This window comes from Erinaceus europaeus, chromosome 7 (genome assembly GCF_950295315.1).
Source record: "Erinaceus europaeus chromosome 7, mEriEur2.1, whole genome shotgun sequence".
Taxonomy (NCBI): domain Eukaryota; kingdom Metazoa; phylum Chordata; class Mammalia; order Eulipotyphla; family Erinaceidae; genus Erinaceus; species Erinaceus europaeus.
The window spans coordinates 88,152,579-88,172,801 of NC_080168.1; the positions used below are offsets into that span (position 1 = coordinate 88,152,579).

The 20,223-nt window shown below is 37.4% G+C and overlaps 1 protein-coding gene across 13 annotated transcripts in view; it reads left to right on the plus strand.

The window, feature by feature from the left end:
- Nucleotides 1–20,223, plus strand: part of SUPT20H (SPT20 homolog, SAGA complex component) — a 46,563-nt gene that overhangs the window by 25,135 nt on the left and 1,205 nt on the right. For 3 of the 13 annotated variants that reach the window (XM_016189735.2, XM_060194911.1, XM_060194912.1), the window contains exons 13-24: nt 491–562; nt 1,911–2,068; nt 4,181–4,213; nt 5,457–5,574; nt 6,508–6,610; nt 6,736–6,894; nt 8,734–9,040; nt 9,750–9,904; nt 11,902–11,957; nt 16,511–16,633; nt 18,580–18,685; nt 20,066–20,169. In XM_016189735.2, coding sequence (XP_016045221.2) covers nt 491–562; nt 1,911–2,068; nt 4,181–4,213; nt 5,457–5,574; nt 6,508–6,610; nt 6,736–6,894; nt 8,734–9,040; nt 9,750–9,904; nt 11,902–11,957; nt 16,511–16,633; nt 18,580–18,685; nt 20,066–20,169 — 1,494 coding nt within the window. Of the gene's footprint in view, nt 1–490; nt 563–1,910; nt 2,069–4,180; nt 4,214–5,456; nt 5,575–6,507; nt 6,611–6,735; nt 6,895–8,733; nt 9,041–9,749; nt 9,905–11,901; nt 11,958–16,510; nt 16,634–18,579; nt 18,686–20,065; nt 20,170–20,223 lie in introns of those variants that run through there. The other 10 variants (XM_060194914.1, XM_060194918.1, XM_060194913.1 and 7 more) reach the window with 7 other exon arrangements.

Genomic DNA, 20,223 nt, shown 5'->3' on the forward strand with positions numbered 1-20,223 from the left:
TAAATGCAAAAGAGATTCTAAATTTTTAAATCCAGTTGGAGGCTGGGGAGATAGTGTAATGGTTATGCAAAAAGATTCTCATGCTTGACACTCTGAGGTCTTAGGTTCAGTCACCAGCACCACCTTAGCAGCACTCTGCTCTGGTCTCCCACTTTGTGCATCTCTCATTAAAATAAAATGTTTTTTAAATGAAATTAAACCAATTTGGTTTAATTGAATGTACCAGGATAGTTCTAAACCACTTAAGCATAAGTAATTGGTGATACCAGTAATGTAAAAATTTCCTGTTAAGAAGTATTTTATGGAGGGGAAAGATACCATGATGGTTATGCAATAAGACTCATGCCTATAGTTTCAAGGTCCCATCTTCAATCCTCAAAAATCACTGTAAGTCAGGGTTGAACAGTGTCTGGTATTGAAAAAAAATTATTATATGGATTTTTCTCTTTGCTTTTGATCTGACTATATCTGATATCTCTTGATGGTTTAGGTGGAGAAATATGCCAAAGTAGAAAAATCTATCAAATCTGATGACTCACAACCAACAGTCTGGCCTGCTCAGGTAATCATTGCAGTGTCTGTTTCTGATCTGGGATCTGAATTTACTAAAGGAAAGTGCAATTGGATATAGTTTGGGATTTTTTTTTTTTAAAGGACTTTTTAATGAATTAAAAGAAGGAACAATTTTTATTTTCATAAAATATGTTTCTTATAGAACCGTTTTTATTTGTTTTTTTATGTATTTATTCCGTTTTGTTGCCCTTGTTTAATTGCTGTAGTTGTTATTGATGTTGTCGTTGTTAGATAGGACAGAGAGAAATGGTGCAAGGAGGAGAGAAAAATAGACACCTGCAGACCTGCTTCACCACTTGCGAAGTGACTCCCCTGCAGATGGGGAGCCGGGGCTCGAACTGGGATCCTTATGCTGGTCCTTATGCTTTGCGCCACATGCGCTTAACACGCTGCCCTACCACCCAACTCCCCTTATAGGACAATTTTAAGGCATAATTGCATTTCAGATTTTGTTTTGGCCATGTCCTGGTTGTTCTAATTTAGTTTGTTTTAAATAAATGGTAAATTATTCTAAAAGAAATTTTCAGTGTACATTTCCCTGATTTTTTTTTTTGAAAGGTTGATTTCAACCTCATATGTAAGGAATGCACTCTACCTACTGAATATCTCCTCAGCCACATGTTACAAGTTGCTCAGTAGTAAATATAATTATGTGAATTTAGGGTGAAATGAAAGATGTTCTGTATATAAGATATTTAAAGAAATAGTGACAGGAAAAGGCTTGCCCCTGACAATTTTAGCCTTTGAGCATTTAGTATTTGTGTTCACATATTCAGTATGTGAAATTCTGCCACATTTCAGTGAGGCTTAGTTAACTAAATGCCACATGAGAATGCTATGTTTCACTGGAACTCTCATTCCCAGAAGTATTCATTTGTTTCTTTTTTAATGTCTGTTGATTTATTGGATACGTCAGAAAAAAAAATTGAGTGGGGGAGAAGAGATAGGGATAAAGAGACACCTGTAGCACTGCTTTACCTGCCATTTGTGAAGCTTCCTCACCCCCACCCACCAGCTTGAATCCAGGTCCTTCCACATGGTATTGTGTGCACTCAACTGGGTGTGCCATTGCCAGTCCCCTTTTCTGTTTATTTTTCAACCAAATCACTTTATTGAGGAAATGTTGATTTATAAGACTATTGTTAAAGAGCTACAGTTTCATCTTTTCCCCAAATCCTAGTTTTTATCCCGAATCAGTCTACCCCGGTCAATAGCTTTAAATGCTTTGTGTTTTCCTCTTGCCAGATTTAAGCTACTGTCCCTTTTGCTCCTAGTTTTTTTTAAATTCTGATTTGATCATGTTTGGGATATTTATCTGGAATACCTCTATTTTTTAGGATGTGAAAGATGACTATGTGTTTGAATGTGAAGCTGGCAGTCAGTATCAAAAAACAAAACTGACCATTTTTCAGTCACTTGGTGATCCACTTTACTATGGTAAAATACAGCCATGTAAAGAAGATGAAGAAAGTGATGGCCAGCTGTCTCCATCCCAGTGAGTTCCATTAGATGTAATTAACAAAGTCAGACATCAGAATTTATTTGGCAACTGCTGATGAAGCATTAATCAGTAATTCTATTCTGGAATTCTTTTTTTTTTTTAGTTAAATGTTCCCATTAGCTTTGGTAGTGGACTTAAGTAAATATATTATGGCTACGTTTTATCGAAAAAAACTATTAATGTAGTATTTCTTTTAAAAGCATTCTATAGTATGTTTAATTTCATACTTGCTTGAAGTAATAATATGTGTGATATAAACCTTTGATATCCTGGAATTGTTGCCAGTTGATTTTTACCTCTGAGCGTGATGCATTTTTCTTGATAATTGTTTGAATGTGAACAAGTTTACTATAGATGCATTTTATTTCAGCTTTGCATGAAAAGACACAAACTAAGTGCTTAATAAATCACTGGCTACGGGGTTATGTGAGCACATACAGATGCATACATACAGTCAGATCTTTCAAGCAAAAAAGATATAGAAAAAATAATTTCACTGGTACTTAAGTTAATACAAGTGGGAGGAAATAGAAGCAGATAAGGTCTCCTAGATTCTTTTTTTCCCCCATAAGTTTAAATAGTTTATTAAGTTTTCTTGAATGCCATTGTTGTAGTTATTATTGTTGTTGTTATTGATATTGTTGTTGTTGGATAGGATGGAGAAGAGAGGGAGAGAGAGAGATAGACACCTGCAGACCTGCTTCACTGCCTGTGAAGCGACTCCCCTGCTGGTGGAAAGCCGGGGGTTCAAACCAGGATCCTTACACCGGTCCTTGCACTTTGCGCCACAGTGTGCTTAACCCACTGCACTACCACCCGACTCCCTAATTTTTTTTTATACTTATTTATTTTCCCTTTTGTTGCCCTTGTTGTTTTTTATTGTTGTAGTTATTATTGTTGTTGTTACTGATGTCATTAGATAGGACATAGAGAAATGGAGAGAGATGGGGAAGACGGGGAGAGAAAGATAAAGACACCTGCAGACCTGCTTCACCACCTGTAAAGCAATGCCCCTGCAGGTGGGGAGCCGGGGGCTCGAACCAGGATCCTTATGCTGGTCCTTGCGCTTGGCGCCATGTACACTTAACCTGCTGTACTACCATCTGACTCCCTGTTGTCTCATTTTTAAGAAAATTGTTCAGAAAGTTAGGTTTGTTTTACAAGAAAAAAATTGGACTTGCATCAGAGAGTAAGGTTCCATAGTTTGTTATCTTCCATACACTCTTTTATATTCATCAAGTCAGTAAATCAAATTGCTCCATTGAATGACTGTGAAGTTAAGCTTTGAGGTGCATTAACCAAAATTTTTTCTTTTTTTTTTTCTTTTTTTCACATTTTATATTTCAGCTCCTCCACAGATGATCATTCAAATTGGTAATTAAAAAATAAACAAACTCACTATTTCAGTCTACTAAGAAATCATAAATATCTAATTCATTTTTAAAAAATCAGTATAGTTTATTTGAATTGGTTATAAACTCTTTCATGTATCAGACATTTTTAAATTTTTTAATTTATTTTTTCTTTTGATAAACACTGAGAAAAATTGAGAGGGGAGAGGGTGATAAAGAGGGAGAAAGACAGACACCTGCAACACTGCGTCACTGTTTATGAAGCTTCTCCCCTGCAAGTGGGGACCAGAGGCTTAAACCCAGGTCCTTTCACATTTTAACAAGTGCACTCAACCAGGTCCACCACCTCTTGGCTCTGAAATATTTTCTAAGATTTTGCTAGTACACAGTGACTTCCCAAATCAAAGAATAAAGTAAAAGGAGGGTCAGAAGCCTTGCTTAAATTAGTGAATTTTGCTGTAGGATTTGCAAGGGTTTAAGTTCAACTCCCAGTGCAGATTTGTTGTGATCACTGTTTTATGCCAAAATAAATTTCCCTTAAAATAAGTCAGCCAAATCATTCACAGGATTCTTGCATGCAATAATTGATCATTTCTTCATAAGCATACATGTCATTTAAAATGCCTTATAATACCTTAGTTTGTTTTCGACTCAGTTTATAAAATTTTTGTCACAAATAGGAATGCCTTTGAAAGTGATCCCTGGAATCCTTAAGACAACTCTTGTCTAATACTCTTTTTTTAAAACATTTTAGGTTCATCATTGGATCGAAGACTGATGCTGAGAGGTAAAAACTATTCGCATCTTTATTAATCAGGATGAATGTGAAAGACGAGAAAATGTTAGCAAACTAGGTGGTAATGCACTAGGTGCTAGTAGAATTACTTTAGAGTTGGTAACATAGCAAAAGAATAACACTTAATACTTAGTTGTATTTTAAATAGTAAAAGTAGACATATTTAAGCTAAGAAATTTGATTTCAACTGATGTTTTAATTAGAATGGAAGTGAGTGGTGGTAGTTGTTGACCCAATAGAATACTCATGTTACCATGTGCTAGGACCCAGGTTCAATCCCTGGCTCCCTGCCTGCAGGGGGGAAGCTTCACAAGCAGTGGAACAGTGCTGCTGCTCTCTCCCTCTCTGCCTCTCACCCTTAATCAAAGAAATAAAATTAAAAACAAACACCATTGAAAACAATGGAGCCGTGTGGTCAGGAGATGGTGCAGTGGATAAAGCATTGGACTCTCAAGCATGAGGTCCCGAGTTCAATCCTTGGCAGCACATGTGTCAGAGTGATGTCTGATTCTTTCTCTCCTTTCTCATTAATTAAAAAATAAAATATTAAAAAAAAAAAAAAACAGTGGAGTCCTGCAGACACTGATCCCCAGCAATAATACTAATGGCCTAGAAAAAAAATTAAAGCTTATAATGACATTGATTAAATAACTGTAATTTTTATTTTACAAGTAAAGTACTGGGGGGGGGGGAGCAAAGTGTCTTAAGGACCTGTTCAGCGGGGCAGGTGACTAGGGTCCCCACACACTGAAAACAAAGTACTGAAAGTATTTCTTTCAAAATGTTGGAAAGATTTTTCAAATGTACTCTTAAAAACATGTCCAAATTTAATTTTATTTCTTAGATAGAACTATTCTTCATTAAAATTATATTTTTTCCTTTATTTGTCCATTTTTAAAGATCTATTAATGAGAAAGGGAGAGAACCACACATCGTCACTCTGACACGTGTAGTGTTGGGCAACAGGCTCAGAGTCTCATGCTCAAGAATCCAATGCTTAATCCATTTCATGACCTCCTGAGCTGTGTATTTATTTATTTTGGTTAAAGGTTTATTTATTTGTCAGTGAGAGAACTAGACCACTACTCCTGGCACATGTGAGTCTAGGAATTAAAGCTCATGCTTGAGGGTCTAACACTTTATCTACTATGTCACCTCCCAAAGCACAATATATGTTATATTTATAATCTGTATTTAATGCTTAACCTGTGTCATTCCTTACCTTTTATTTCAGAGTGGTTAATCAGTACCAAGAATTGGTTCAGAATGAAGCAAAATGTCCAGTCAAGATGTCACACAGCTCCAGTGGTTCAACCAGCTTGAATCAGCTTTCTCCAGGGAAAGAAACAGAAGTATGCTTGGTTTCTTTATTATTCCAAACTGATTTTTTTATGTTTATTTATTTATTTTCCCTTTTGTTGCCCTTTTTTATTGTTGTAGTTATTATTGCTGTTGTTGATGTCATCGTTGTTGGATAGGACAGAAAGAAATGGAGAGAGGAGGGGAAGATAGAGCAGGGAGAGAAATATAGACACCTGCAGACCTGCTTCACCACTTGTGAAGCAACTCCCCTGCAGGTGGGGAGCTGGGGGCTTGAACCGGGATCCTTCTGCTGGTCCTTGAGCTTCGCGCCATGTGCGCTTAACTCACTGCCCAACTTCTTTTTAAAATTTTTATTATCTATATTTATTGGATAGAGAAAGACAGAAATCGAAAGGGAAGGGGGGGGCTATAGAGAGGAAAAGAGACAAACAGACACCTACAGCCCTGCTTCACCATTTGCAAAGCTTTCCCTCTGCAAGTGGGGGGTGAGGGCTCAACCCCCCCGTCCTTGCTCACTATAATGTGTGCACTTGACCAGGTGTGCCACCACCAGGCCCCTCTTCCAAACTGATTTTGTGCCAGATTGTTTCTCAAGAAAATTCATGATGTTAAAGACTTTTTTATATATATATAGTTATTGGGATTATTTGGTTTTACTTTTACCTTTAAAGACATTTATCTCCTAACTTCAATTTATGATGGTTTTTTTTTTTTTTAAAGGTGTGGCAGAATGTGGTAGCATCACCTTCAACTTACTTCTCTACCTTTCTCCCTCAAACACCTTTTCTTCTCAACCTATCACTTAGAAATATGTTCTTTGTCATATATATGTGACTACAAGTACTTTGCAAAGTTTTAAATTGTGTGCTTTGATCTAGAAGTTGTAGTGGTATTTATGAATTTTATGAATTCCTGATTTGACCTCAATCTTAACAAGTATCCTTAATGTCACATTCTCGTAGCAGCCTGAAACTGTGTCAGTTCAGTCTTCTGTACTAGGGAAGGGAGTAAAACATCGACCTCCACCAATCAAACTTCCCTCAAGCTCAGGAAATAGTTCTACAGGTATTTCATTCTATGATATTCTTTCAAACACCATACTGTAACCTGTTGATGAACTTTTACTCATACACGGGTCACTAAATTTTCTATTGTAAATCTAGGAAATAACTTGTATGATTTTCTTCTAGGTAACTATTTTACACCACAACAGGCCAGCAGCTTTCTTAAATCTCCAACTCCTCCTCCTGTTTCTAAGCCACCAAGCCTTTCTAGGAAGTCATCTGTGGATCTTAATCAAGTTGGCATGCTTTCTCCAGCTGCCTTGTCACCTGCCAGCTCATCACAAAGTGAGTCATAAAGTTTTCATTAATTGTTAATATGGTTTTTGCATTAGTGTTCATTTTAGGCATTTATTTTTTTACCAGCACAATAGTGAAGTCTAAATGTATTATGTATTCAAAATGTATAAGTCTGAAGAAAATTTAGGCAAATATTTTGTTGCTTGTATGTACCATGTGTTTACTGTAATTGTATGTTTTTCTGTATGTATGCACTTTCGTAGACCTTTCTTATAGACTTGCAACCTTCACATCTCCTGAGAAATGAGTCTAATTGGGTAGTTACACACAACAGTAAGATTCCAAAGTATTTTTTACTCTAGAGTATTCTAGGAGCATTTTACATCTCTGTAAACTATGCAGATGATATGAACAAAACTGTCATAGCAGTTGTTGCTGCAGTCCTCTCTTTTTTTTTAATGTGTCCAGAGTCAGCAAGTCCCAAGGCAGTGATGCAATACACCATAAGTAACTTTTTCAGAAGCAAGCACATTTTTATGTTATTGTCAGTGAATTGTGGTGATAATCATAAACACTACCAAAATGTAATTTTTTTTCTTTATTGGGGGGAATTAATGTTTTACAGTCAACAATAAAATATAATAGTTTGTACATGTGTAACATTTCTGTTTCCCATATAACAGTTCAACCCCCTACTAAAATGGAATTTTTACTGCTTTTTTTTAACATCAAGAATAGTTATACCAAAATTCTAACCTGCATTTTGAAGAATTTTATTATATTAATACATATCTGAGACATCTAGCTACTGAGTTGCAAGAAAAAAAAAAACTTCCCAGTATTTTTAGGCTTTTTTTTTTTTTTAAGAGGTAATTAGTCTGTGCTGAAAGCTTTAATACACTGCACAGAGATAGAATAGTTTCCACATTAGGTATAAGCATCTTCATCTTGATAGCTCAAAAGGTGTAATTTTTCTGCCTTCTTGTTTTGCACAAAGAAAAAAAATTTATAAATTTTCTGAAAGTCTTATTCATACTTCTTATGTTGTGGGTATGGATTATGTTAATCTGCACACAGTTGTTACTTTAAGTAAGGGTTGAGTGACAGCTTCTGGACATTCACATTTCTTTCCTTTCTTTCTGCAGGACATGAAAGCTAAAAAAGAAAACACCTCAAGAGCTTTTGGTTTTATTTTTTTATTTTTTTTTTTTTGTTTTTTTATTTTTGTCTTTTTTTTAAAGTTGATAAACTGTGCATACTTCATTCACTACAAATTTTCTATACATTCTCCTTTAAAACAGAAGTACACAGTTACTGTTAAAGATGCAGTATTATCTATCAAATATTTGCTTTATTGCTGTGTTTTTGTAAACTTGTTTGTCAGGATAAACTTGATGTGTTAGGAATTAAATATGTACAGTTAGGTGCCAAATATGATTGTTAACCATATGTAATTAAATATGTTCAGAGTTTTATCTCAGACTGTTAGAGAATATAAGAAATATTTTAAATGATGACCTAAAATAGTGAAATAATAAATAACAAAAAAAATTAATTTGAATTTTTTAAACTCTATAGGCCAAAGGTAGCATGTAGGAAACTAACTTTTTAAGTGGGTATTGTGAAAGAATATGATTGTCTATTTTTACCGTTGCCATAATAGCATCTTTTAATGGAATTTTTAGGTGATATACTGCATCCTTAATTGTAATTGAGTGTTGCTACACTCGTGTATCGTGTAGAAATTAACACTTGCAGTTAACTGCTTTAAAAAAAAAAAAAAACTGGAGCAAATTGTCAGTGCTAAGTAAGATTCCATTAACCTTATTTTAAAGAGGACTGGCCATTTATAACAAACTAGCAATTTTTATTTTTCTCAATGAGCAGGATCTGGAACTCCTAAGTCATCTACTCCTACACCAACCCCTTCATCGACCCCACACCCTCCTGATGCTCAGAGCTCAACTCCTATTACCCCTTCAGCCACCCCTACTCCCCAAGATTCAGGCTTCACCCCTCAGCCCACTTTGTTAACTCAGTTTGCTCAGCAGCAAAGGTCTCTGAGCCAGGCAATGCCTGTAACGACCATTCCTCTTTCCACCATGGTAACATCAATAACAACAGGAACCACAGCCACCCAAGTCATGGCAAACTCTGCTGGACTTAACTTCATCAATGTAGTGGGCTCTGTTTGGTAAGTTTGCATGAATGTTGATATATATATATATTTACATATATGTGATATGTAAATATATATATATTTTTTTAATCTTGATAGTCTAAATTAGGTTACTTAAAAGTTTAGGATAAATTGTGTCTATGGCCATAGCACCCTGAACACGCCGGATCTCATCTGATCTCGGAAGGATAAATTGCATTTTAGTGAAACAAAATCATTGAGATATGGATAGCAGCTCTCACAAGTATGTTTTAGTTTTAGATATCACATATCTTATTACATGCTCTCACACATTGACAGCAGTTTGGATTCTCCTGTTGGCTGTTTTTATCTTTTAATCCCTTAGTGCTTTACTATTTTATGTTATATTTTAAAACCTCAAGTAAATAGACAGTACCTAACTTTAGCTAACTGCCTCAGAAAAATGAAACTGATCCTCAAAACTGCAGACAAATGTCTAATTATGTAGGTTTGGGTTTAGTAGCTTTTCTTTCTTTTTAAATAGATAAATTGAGGGAAGAGTTGAAGGGGACACTCACTCACTCACTCTCTGCCTTTGGTGGCTGGGGACTTGAACCCACACTCTTAACACATGATAATGAGTGCTCTCTACCAGTTGCACCACAGCACACCCCCTTGTAGTTTGTTTTCTAGTCTGAGGAAATACTATGTGACTAGTTTTTCATTTTCAACCGGATGTCTAGTGCTCTGTCTTCTTTTGCAGTGGAGCTCAAACTTTGATGAGTGGTTCAAACCCTATGCTGGGCTGTAACACTGGTGCCATAACTCCTGCTGGAATAAACTTGAGTGGCCTTCTCCCCTCAGGGGGCCTACTACCAAATGCATTGCCTGGTACAATGCAGGCAACTTCTCAAGCAGGTGAGAGAGACTGGTCATTTCTTAGCACAGACTGTTGTGTCATTTTGAGGATACCAATAAAGACATTTCACATCCTTAAATAATATTATGTCACAGTTATTTCATTTTAAAAGCCATTGAAGTTCTGATTTTTTAAATTAGCATTTAGCGAAGAAAACCAATCAGCTTGTAGCTGTAAGAAATTTATCACTGCCCTCTGAATATTATAATAAAATTTAACTTTGGTAGTCTTTGTGTTGCCACAGTAGCTTTACTCTGGGTAAAAGTACATTGTTCTGGAAAAGTAAAAGCAGCTGAAAGCCTTGGTTTGGGAGCTAAACTGCCTGGATTTGAACCCTGTTTCCTGCCACATCTGTTTTTTAATAACTGCTTATAGAACTAGATACTTTTGTTTTCCACCAGTGTTAATCACTGTGGTTCCACATCTGTACAATTTCTCCACTTCTAGAGGCCTTTTTTCTTTTTTTCTTTTCCTTGTAAGATAGAGAATGGGAATCAGGGACTACAGGACAAGAGCACTACTACAATGCTCATGAACCTTCCCCGTGAAATGTTCCCATTTGGTGACCAAAGGGCCTAAAATCCGGGTCCTTGCATATGGTGAAGTGAACCCTCTGCCGGGTGAGCCATCTCCCAGCCTAGACTATATACATTTTTAATTGGTGTTCAAATGGATATGTTTTGTTGGTTTTCAATTTTTTTTTATTATTATTGATTTGAGCAGCTCTGGGCTGATGATGGTACTGGGGGCCGGACCCTTCGTACATCAGGCATGAAAGCCTTTTTGGATAAACATGCTATCTCCCTAGCCTAAAAAAAAATCTTATATATTTTTTTAACAGATACCTTTTTTTCTTTTCTTTTTATTAATTATTTAGTGGAGACCGAAAGAAATTGAGAAGGATGAGGGAGAGAGAGACACCTGTAGCACTGCTTTACCGCTTGTGAAGCTGTCCACCTGCAGGTGGGGACCAGGGGCTTGAACCTGAGTCCTTGCACACTGTAATGTGTGCACTTAACCAGGTTTGACACTGCCTGGCCCTTATTCTTTGAAGGGGAAGATAGATAGATAGATAGATAGATAGATAGATAGACAGACAGACAGACAGACAGACAGACAGGCAGGTTGGTTGGGTGGCAGCATTACTTCGCCACTGATAAAAAGTTTCTCCACTGCAGGTGGGATCAGGGAACTTGAATCCTGGCCCTTGTGCATGGTAACTAACCATACCGGTTATATCACCACCAGCGAGTCCCTTTCAAGATTTATTTTAAGAGAGACTAAAATGTCATGTCTCTCTGGCATATGCTGTACTAGAGACTGAAGTGGGACTTCAGGCATGCAAGTTCTACACTCTAGCTACTGAGTCTTAGCTGCAAGAATGGTTTTATATTTTAAGCAAAAAAAAACAATGAAGAGGAACAATATAATCTGCAAAACTTACTGACTACTGTCCACTATTTTTTTTTTATTATTTCTTTATTGGGGGATTAATGTTTTACATTCAACAGTGTGTCCACTATGTCAAGGTCTTTGTTATATCACAGATTTGGAGGAATGAATTCAGAATTAATATCATTAATGTTTTCTGACTTCAATTTTGATTTCCATGTATAAAATTCAACATTCTTTAGTATTATTGATATTAGCACTTAAGAAAATAACACGAATCACAGCGATTCATAGACATTACGAGTATACTGAGAAAAGTGAATAGATGCTCATACCTTCCATTTTATCGTAGTCCCAGTGCTTTCATGCTTCTAGATATTTCTTTCAACCAAGTCACAAGTCTTCGTGGTAATGAAGCCTCAGTTTCTGAAATGTGCTTGTTGTACATCTTGTACTGTACTTTGAATAAGATCTCATTCTTGATAAATATTAATGAGTGTTTTTTGCTTCTTCAATATTCTTTAGGTATAGAAAAGTAAGCACATCCAAAGAGAAAATACTTCCATTTTAATGCCATATAATAACCATTACTTTTACTTAACAGGTGTTCCATTTGGTTTAAAAAACACTTCAAATCTCAGGCCCTTAAACCTACTGCAGGTAAGCCTGAAGCACTGTTTTTGGTTAAAGTTTATATTCTTGTATTTTTATTTATGTCCACACTTGAAACCTTGGGGTCTGTTCAGAATCTTTTTTAAGGGTACGGTTATGAATGGTCCCTTTGTATGAACAAGTGAAGAGGGAGAAAGAATTGGTAATCCTATGTTCCGCACCTAGTTTGACTCAAGTAAAGCTCTTCCAATACCAAGAAAAGAGCCTGCTTACAATAGAAGCATTAGATATGCCTCTAAGTATTCATTCAACACCATGTTTTGTATACATCATTGCTTATAGCAGATTTTTCCTGAGGAGAATATGATTTCTCAACCCAGTTCCAGGAACTTAAAATCAGTGTCTGTTAGATCACAGTGTGTGTCTAATGATGAGACTTTCCTTAACACATTTATAGTGTCAGCACATAAAAGAGGTATTGAGTGCTGATGCTAGGTTTTGTTTTGTTTGTAAATTTAGGAATGGAGTCCTATAATAAGCCAGTAGTTTGGAAAATGGGTGGGAATATCTGGAGAACATTCAGCAAAAGATAGATGGGAATAAAAATCTGGAAGTATAGGGGGTCGGGCGGTGGCGCAGTGGGTTAAGCGCACGTGGTGCAAAGCGCAGGGACTGGCGTGAGGATCCGGGTTCGAGCCCCCGGCTCCCCGCCTGCAGGGGAGGCGCTTCATGGGCGGTGAAGCAGGTCTGCAGGTGTCTGTCTTTCTCTCCCCCTCTCTCTGTCTTCCCCTCCTCTCTCCATTTCTCTCTGTCCTATCCAACAACAAAAACAACGTCAACAATGGCAATAATAACCGCAACGAGGCTGCAATAACTAGGGCAACAAAAAGGGGAAAAAATGGCCTCCAGGAGCAGTGGATTCATGATGCAGGCACCGAGCCCAGCAATATCCCTGGAGGGAAAAAAAAAAAATCTGGAAGTACAAAATGGTAGATCTGGGGCTATTGGGAAATACTTAGATCCAGAATTATTCACTTGTTAATATTTGTTAAACAGTACACATAATGTCAGTATTTTCAGCCTGTAACTGAGAGCAATCTACTTTTTTTTTTTTTCCTAATTTATTAGGGGATTAATGGTTTCTAGTTGGCAGTAAAATGCAATAGTTTGTACATGCATAACATTTCCCAGAGAGCAGTCTACTTACAGTAGGACAAACCACATAGCACATTAATTTTCTAATCAAGCATGTTTATTTATTTATTGGATAGAGACAGAAATCAAGAGGGGAGGAGACAGAGAGGGAGAGAGTAGAGGGACACCTGCAGAACTGCTTCACTGCTCCTGAAGCTCCCCTCTGTAGGTGAGGACTAGGGGCTTGAACCTGGGTCCTTGACATTGTAGAGCACATGAATTTTTTTTTCTCTGTATACTGCCATTGTAATATTTAATTGCCACCCAGGGTATGTATATATTTGTTGGGTAGAGACAGGAAAATTGATAGGGAAAGGGTAGATAAGAGAGAAAGAACCCTACAACACTGCTTCACCACTCCATGAACTTTCCCCCTGCTGATGGGGCCCTAGGGTTTAGTGTATTGTAATTTTTGCCCTCTACCAGGTGTGCCACCACCCAGCCCCCTGTTGTAGTTTTTCTCAAGAATTATTCTTAATACTAAGAATAGTAAAATTCCTTAACTGTCCCAACTAAGTTTTGTAGTTGATATTTGCTTGGGATTTTTCTCTTAGAAGCATCAGAGTACTCTTAAATTCCTTTAGAATAAAATGGGGATGCCATTTATTTGTTCCCTGATGCATTTAGAAAGAATGCTTTTGGGGACCAGGTGGTGGCATGCCAGGTTGAGCGCACATGTTACAGTGCACAAGGACCCAGATTCGAGCCCCTGGTCCCCAACTGCAAGGGGAAAACTTTGCAAGTGGTGAAGCAGGGCTGCAGGTGTCTCTTTGTCTCTCTCCATTCCTATCATCCCCTTCCCTTTTGATTTCTGGCTGTCTCTATCCAATAAATAAATACAGATTTAAAAAAAAAAAAATCTTAAAGGCGGGGGTCGGGCAGTAGCGCAGTGGGTTAAGCACACATGGCACAAAGTGCAAGGACTGGCACAAGGATCCCAGTTCAAGTCCCCAGTTCCCCACCTGCAGGGGGTTCACTTCACAAGTGGTGAAGCAGGTCTGCATGTGTCTTGTCTTTGTTTTCCCCTCCTCTCTCTTTTTCTCTCTGTCCTATTTAATATCAGCAATATATAACAACAACAATAATAATCACAACAATGATTTTTTTTAAAAAAAAGAGGACAACAAGGGGAAAAAAAAAGCCTCCAAGAACAGTGGATTTGTGATGCAGGCACTGAGCCCCAGCAATAACCCTGGAAGCAAAAAAAAGAATACTTTTCATTTTGGGTATGGAATTTTCTGGATATCTCTGAGAATTCTTATTTGAGTTAACTGGGATTCAAAATATTCAAAATAGCAGCCAGTAAATACAAACCAAATATGGGTATTAAATATACTCTTTTGCATCTTTAAAACCCCTCATTAACACTATGGGGCAGGGGAAAGCATCAAAGGGAGCTCAGATGTACCTATTGTAGCAGAAAATGGAACTTTGATGGTGTATGAGGTGTGTTGGCACATATTTTGGGAACATGTGAAATTGTACCCATGTCCCAACAACTGGTCTCATGAAGTATTTCTCATAAAACATTTCCCTAGGGCTGGGATAGCTACCATACACAAGGACCCCGGTTCAAGGCCCCAGTCCCCACCTGTAGTTTGAAAACAGTTGAGCAGTGCTGCAATTCTCTCCCTCTCCCTCTCTCCCGCCTCCCCCCCCCCCCCGTATTTCTCTTCCTCCCTCTCTTCCTTTTCTTGTACTAAAAAAAAAAAAAAAAAAGGACTGCCAGGAATGGTTCAGTTGCAGTGCAAGCACAGAGCCCCAGTAATAATCCTGGTGGGGAAAAAAACAAGAAGCCAACATTTCCCCCATTAAAAATAGAATTACCAGGGCCGGGTGGTGGTGCACCTGCTTAAGTGCACACATTACAGTGTGCAAGGACCCAAGTTCCCAGTCCCCACCTAAAAGGGGAAAGCTTCAAAAACGCTGTCTCTGTACCTTTCTATCTCTCCCTTTCCCTCTTGATTTCTCTGTCTCTATCCAATAAGTAAATGTATAAATTAGAATTACCATATTTTTTAAAAGTAACATAGTGAGATATCAGTGGGTTTTTTTATTGTTTTCAGACTCAAAAATGGATAGAGGGAAAGATTATCATTGAAAGCTCAAGGGGCTAGGCAGTGGTGCGCTGGATTAAGCTCACATGGTGCAAAGTGCAAGGATCCCAGTTCGAGCCCCTGGTTCCCCACAATCGGTGAAGCAGCTCTGCAGGTGTCTCCCTCTCTATCTCTCTCCCTCTCCTCAATTTCTGTCCTATCCAGTAAAAAAAAAAAAAAAAACTGGACACCAGGAGCACTATCTTCATAGTGCTGGTACTGAGCCCCAACGATAACCTTGGAGGAAAAAAAAAAATCTCAAATGACAAACTAAAATTATTAAATTCCTAGTGGGGGTTGTATTGTTATGTAGAAAACTGAGAAATGTTATGCATGTATAAACTATTGTATTTACTGTCGAATGTAAACCATTAATCCCCCAATAAAGAAATTTTGAAAAACAAAAGTTGGAAATAGTTAAACAGTTAATTAACAGAATCTAAATGTGTGCATTGACAGTCTTAAGGAAGAAGTACTGCTGACTTGCCCAGCTGGTTAACTAAACTTAAAGATGAAAAAGTGGGGAGTTGGGCGGTAGCACAGCAGGTTAAGCACAGGTGGCGCAAAGCGCAAGGACTGGCAAAAGGATCCCGGTTCGAGCCCCCAGCTCCCCACCTGCAGGGGAGTCACTTCACAAGCAGTGAAGTAGGTCTGCAGGTGTCTTATCTTTCTCTCCCCCTCTCTGTCTTCCCCTCCATTTCTCTCTGTCCTATCCAACAATGACATCAATAATAACTACAACAATAAAACAAGGACAAGGGAATAAATAAGTAAAAAAAAAAAAAATTTTTTTTAAAGATGAAAAAGTACTTTGACGGGTGGTATGCCTGGTAGAGCACGCCATGCACAAGGACCCTGGTTCAAGACCCTGTCCCCACTTGCAGACACTTCACAATGAAGCAGTGCTACAAGTGTTTCCTTCTTCTTGCCTCCCCTCTTCCCTCTCAATTTGTATGTATATTAAATTCTTCACTATGTTATAATACTAATCTATGCATTTCTGAGTTTTAAAAAGCAACAGCATATTTTTGAAACATCACCTTTTTTACATATACCTTTAATTCCCACCAGCTTCTCTTAGACTTTGTAGTGCTATTTTGCATTGACATGGGTTCATTAAAGTCAACACATCTATTTATATAGTTAGCTAACTAATACATTGAAGTAAAAAGGTTGCTATTGAAAAAGCTAGCTGCATAGTTGTGAGCCTAAAGTAATAGTACTTAAAATTGGTTTTATGCCTTTTTCCAAGACCAAAAAATTTAAATTATGTGAAGCCGAATAATCCATTCTTGTCTAAACTCTTAATAGCTCCCAGGTGGCCCACTTATTTTCAACACATTACAGCAGCAGCAGCAGCAGCAACTTTCTCCGTTCACATCACAACCACCTCAGCAACCCGTGACTTCAAGTCCTCAGCAGCCAGTGGAGCAGGTATTTGTTTTTTTTTTTTTTTTAACCTTTATTTATTTACCTTTCATGATAGACTCCCAATTAAAAAAAAAAAAAATGCCAAGCATAGTTAAGAGCTTTAATTTTCAGTTTCAGAGCCTCTGTAAACATTGAAAATGGGGCAGGGCAGATTAACATAATGGATATGTAAACACTCTCCTGCCTGAGGCTTCAAGGTTCAAGCCACAGCACCACCATAAACCAGAGCTAAGTAGTACTCTGTTTATGCCTCTCTGTATCTATATATACCTCTCTCATTAAAATAAAGTATTTAAAAAAGAAAGAAATAAGTATGATGATGTTGCTAGATAGAGTATTTTATAAATATATTAGTGTCTCTAGACCAAAATAGCTGGTTTCTAGCATACAGACCTCAGTTGGTTTGAGTAGGTAATAAATGGTTTTATTTTAGTTTCCCACATAGTCCTTGTCAGAATACAGAATTAGTCTTTAAACTGTTCATCTTGTAATCCTCTGTCTTACAGAGCTCATTTACTAGTGCTAAGAACACTTGTTTTTTATTTGTTTTATCAGGACACAGCTCTGCTCTAGTTTGTGGTGGTGCTGGGGATTGAACCTGTAGTGTTCATAGTCTTAAGTATGAAAGTCATTGGCATAAACATTATACTGTCTCTCCAACCCTTTTGGTTTACAGATTATTTGGAATTTTCTTTTTATATAGTTGTATTACTTGCAAACAAAGGTTTTCCTTTCCAGCCTTTATGTCTTGGGGCTGGGGAGATAGCATGAAGGTTATGCAAAAAGACTTTGATGCCTGCGGCACATTTAAAGGCCACAAGTTCAATCCCTGTACCACTGTAAGCCAAAATTGAGCAGTGTTCTGTTTAAAAATAAATAAAACTACAATCTATATGCATTTATTTTCTTTGCTTGATTTGCTGCATCCACTAGAAATCCCAGTACTATGTTGCAAAGTGTACCAAGCTGTTAAAAGATGTATTTGAAGCCTTGTAGGAGTCATAGTATAAAAAGAAGGGGGGGGCATGAAAATAGTAAAATACAGAATCAGTTCTGAGAAATTTTTTTTTTAATTTTATTCCTGTTGGTTCTGTATACCTTTGAAATCCTTCCCTTAATTTTATTCTAGCTACAAGATCATCTAACATTAACTTTTTAAAAAAATGTTTTATTTATAAAAAGGAAACATTGACTAAACCATAGGATAAGAGGGTCACAACTCCACACAATTCCCACCACCAGAACTCCATATCCCATCCCCTCCCCTGATAGCTTTCCTATTTAACCCTCTGGAAATATGGACCCAAGGTCATTGTGGGATGCAGAAGGTTGAAGGTCTGGCTTCTGTAATTGCTTTCCCACTGAACATGGGCGTTGACAGGTTGATCCATACTCCCTGCCTGTCTCTTTCCCTAGTGGGGAAGGGGTCTGAGGAAGCAGAGCTCCATGACACATTGGTGGGGTTGTCTGTCCAGGGAAGTCTGGTTGGCATCTGGAACCTGGTGGTTGAAAAGAGAGTTAACATACAAGGCCAAACAAATTGTTGATTAATCATGAAACTAAAGGCAGGAATAGTGCAGATGAGTTGGGGGGGGTCTCCATTTTGTAGATAGCTAGTAGGCATATTTTAGTTACATTCCAAAGGGCCTGTGTCTATACTAGAGTGTTCTGGGTTTGTTTTTGTTTGTTTTTTTTGCCTGAACCTGAAATCTGATATATAGGTGGATCCTAGCTATTGTCTGGGGAGGTGATGTCATGGCTGGAAGGAGGACCAGAAAGCTGGATCAGGGAAGAGTGTAGCTCCCAAGTATGGGAAAGGTTTATAAATATTGTTGATTGTAAACCCCATCAATTTGATGTGATGCATTAACTTCTCTTATACAGAAGTTTTTCTCACCAACTCAATTTTTTTTTCACAAGTCATATATCTTTTTTTTTCTTTTATCCAGGGTTCTGAACAAGGTTCAACCAGTCAAGAACAGGCCTTATCTACTCAGCATGCTGCTGTTATTAACCTTGCTGGAGTAGGAAGCTTTATGCAGTCACAGGCAGCTGGTTGGTATCCTCATAATTTCACATGCTGAATTTAGCATTTTAATTATTTCTATCCTCTTGTGGTCAGTAACTAGGGAAAAAATTATATTTAATATGTGACCTATGTCAATTAATTGATGGCACTTTTAGATCTGCTCATCAACAGCTGTCTAGCTAAAAGTGCTCTGATCTATTACAGTAGTTTTATACAAGAGTTGTTGGTGTTGGTTTTTCTGAGTTGAGATTACATTTTTCTAGACTAGCTTGTAGTTGGCATGAATTAAATCCTGATGGTCAACAATCTAACTTTGACAGTTCAAAAAGTAAACCACTTTGACAATTCAAAAAGTTGTGATTGCATAAAATGGTGAAAACATTATACACACCGGTATTCTCCACTTTCTGTAATAGTCAACCAAAGATTTACCCTTAGTGAAGATCATCTTTTCTAACTGGAGACAGTAACTGTAACTTCAAATTTAAAGCAGTAAACAAATGTACAAAGTTGGGGTAGGAATTTAGAATTGAATGGTCTCTCTGAGAATTAACTGTAATGTGCACTTAACCAGATACGCTACCACCTGTCCTACAATTCACTGTGATGCCTTTAGAACCTTATACAATTCCAGTGTCTGGATTAAGAAGTCCTTTAAGATACTCTGTGGTCTTACATAAAGTTTTAATTTAGAGTGAATTTCATTTTCCAAATGGAAATTTGTAATTATAAACCTTTATCACTCAAGTTATAAATTTCCTGAGGTATCAGTACAATTTAATAGAAACACTGAAGAAAAATCAGCCTATTCTGGCTCTAAATTTTAAACTAGAGAAGATCCACTCAAACTGTTTAGATCTTAGAAATTTTCTCCTCTGTAGCACATGAGGGTTGAACTGACTACTCTGGCTCCAGTCAGCATTAAAAGGAAGAATGCAGTCTCAGCTCACCTTGGTTGTTAGTCTGATATTCATTGCAACATCTTCTGTTAAAAAGCACTTGTCTGTCCACCGATTTTTGTCCTTATAGTAGTTTGAATTTCTTCTGCCCTGCTCCCCTTTCCTACTTAACTGCTTATATTTTAAAACAATGTACTTTGTTTCACATTGTGTAAGAAAGTCTTCTGGACAAAACAGTACTAGTATCAGCTATCAATTGAGACTGAAGAGAGGGGAACAGTACTTTAGCACTAAAATACTTCCTTTCATATCCAGGAAGTTCTGTAATTAGCACTACCCTTGAGTAGCAGGAGACTATATAATTATTCTGAAATGTCTGTGTTTTGATACTTAGGATTAATCATACTGATAACTTTTCTATTATTTCATTTTCTGTGTTGTCCTTTTCTAACCCTAGTAGCCTTCAAACTATTTGACTGGCCTGCTTTCCCCTTCTCCTCTCTGTAGTGTTGTCTCAGCTTGGCTCTGCCGAGAACAGACCTGAGCAAAGCCTTCCTCAGCAGAGATTCCAGCTCTCTTCTGCCTTTCAACAGCAGCAGCAGCAGATACAAGTAATCCAGCAACTTCACTCTAATTAATTACATTTTAAGATGCTTGCTCCAAAT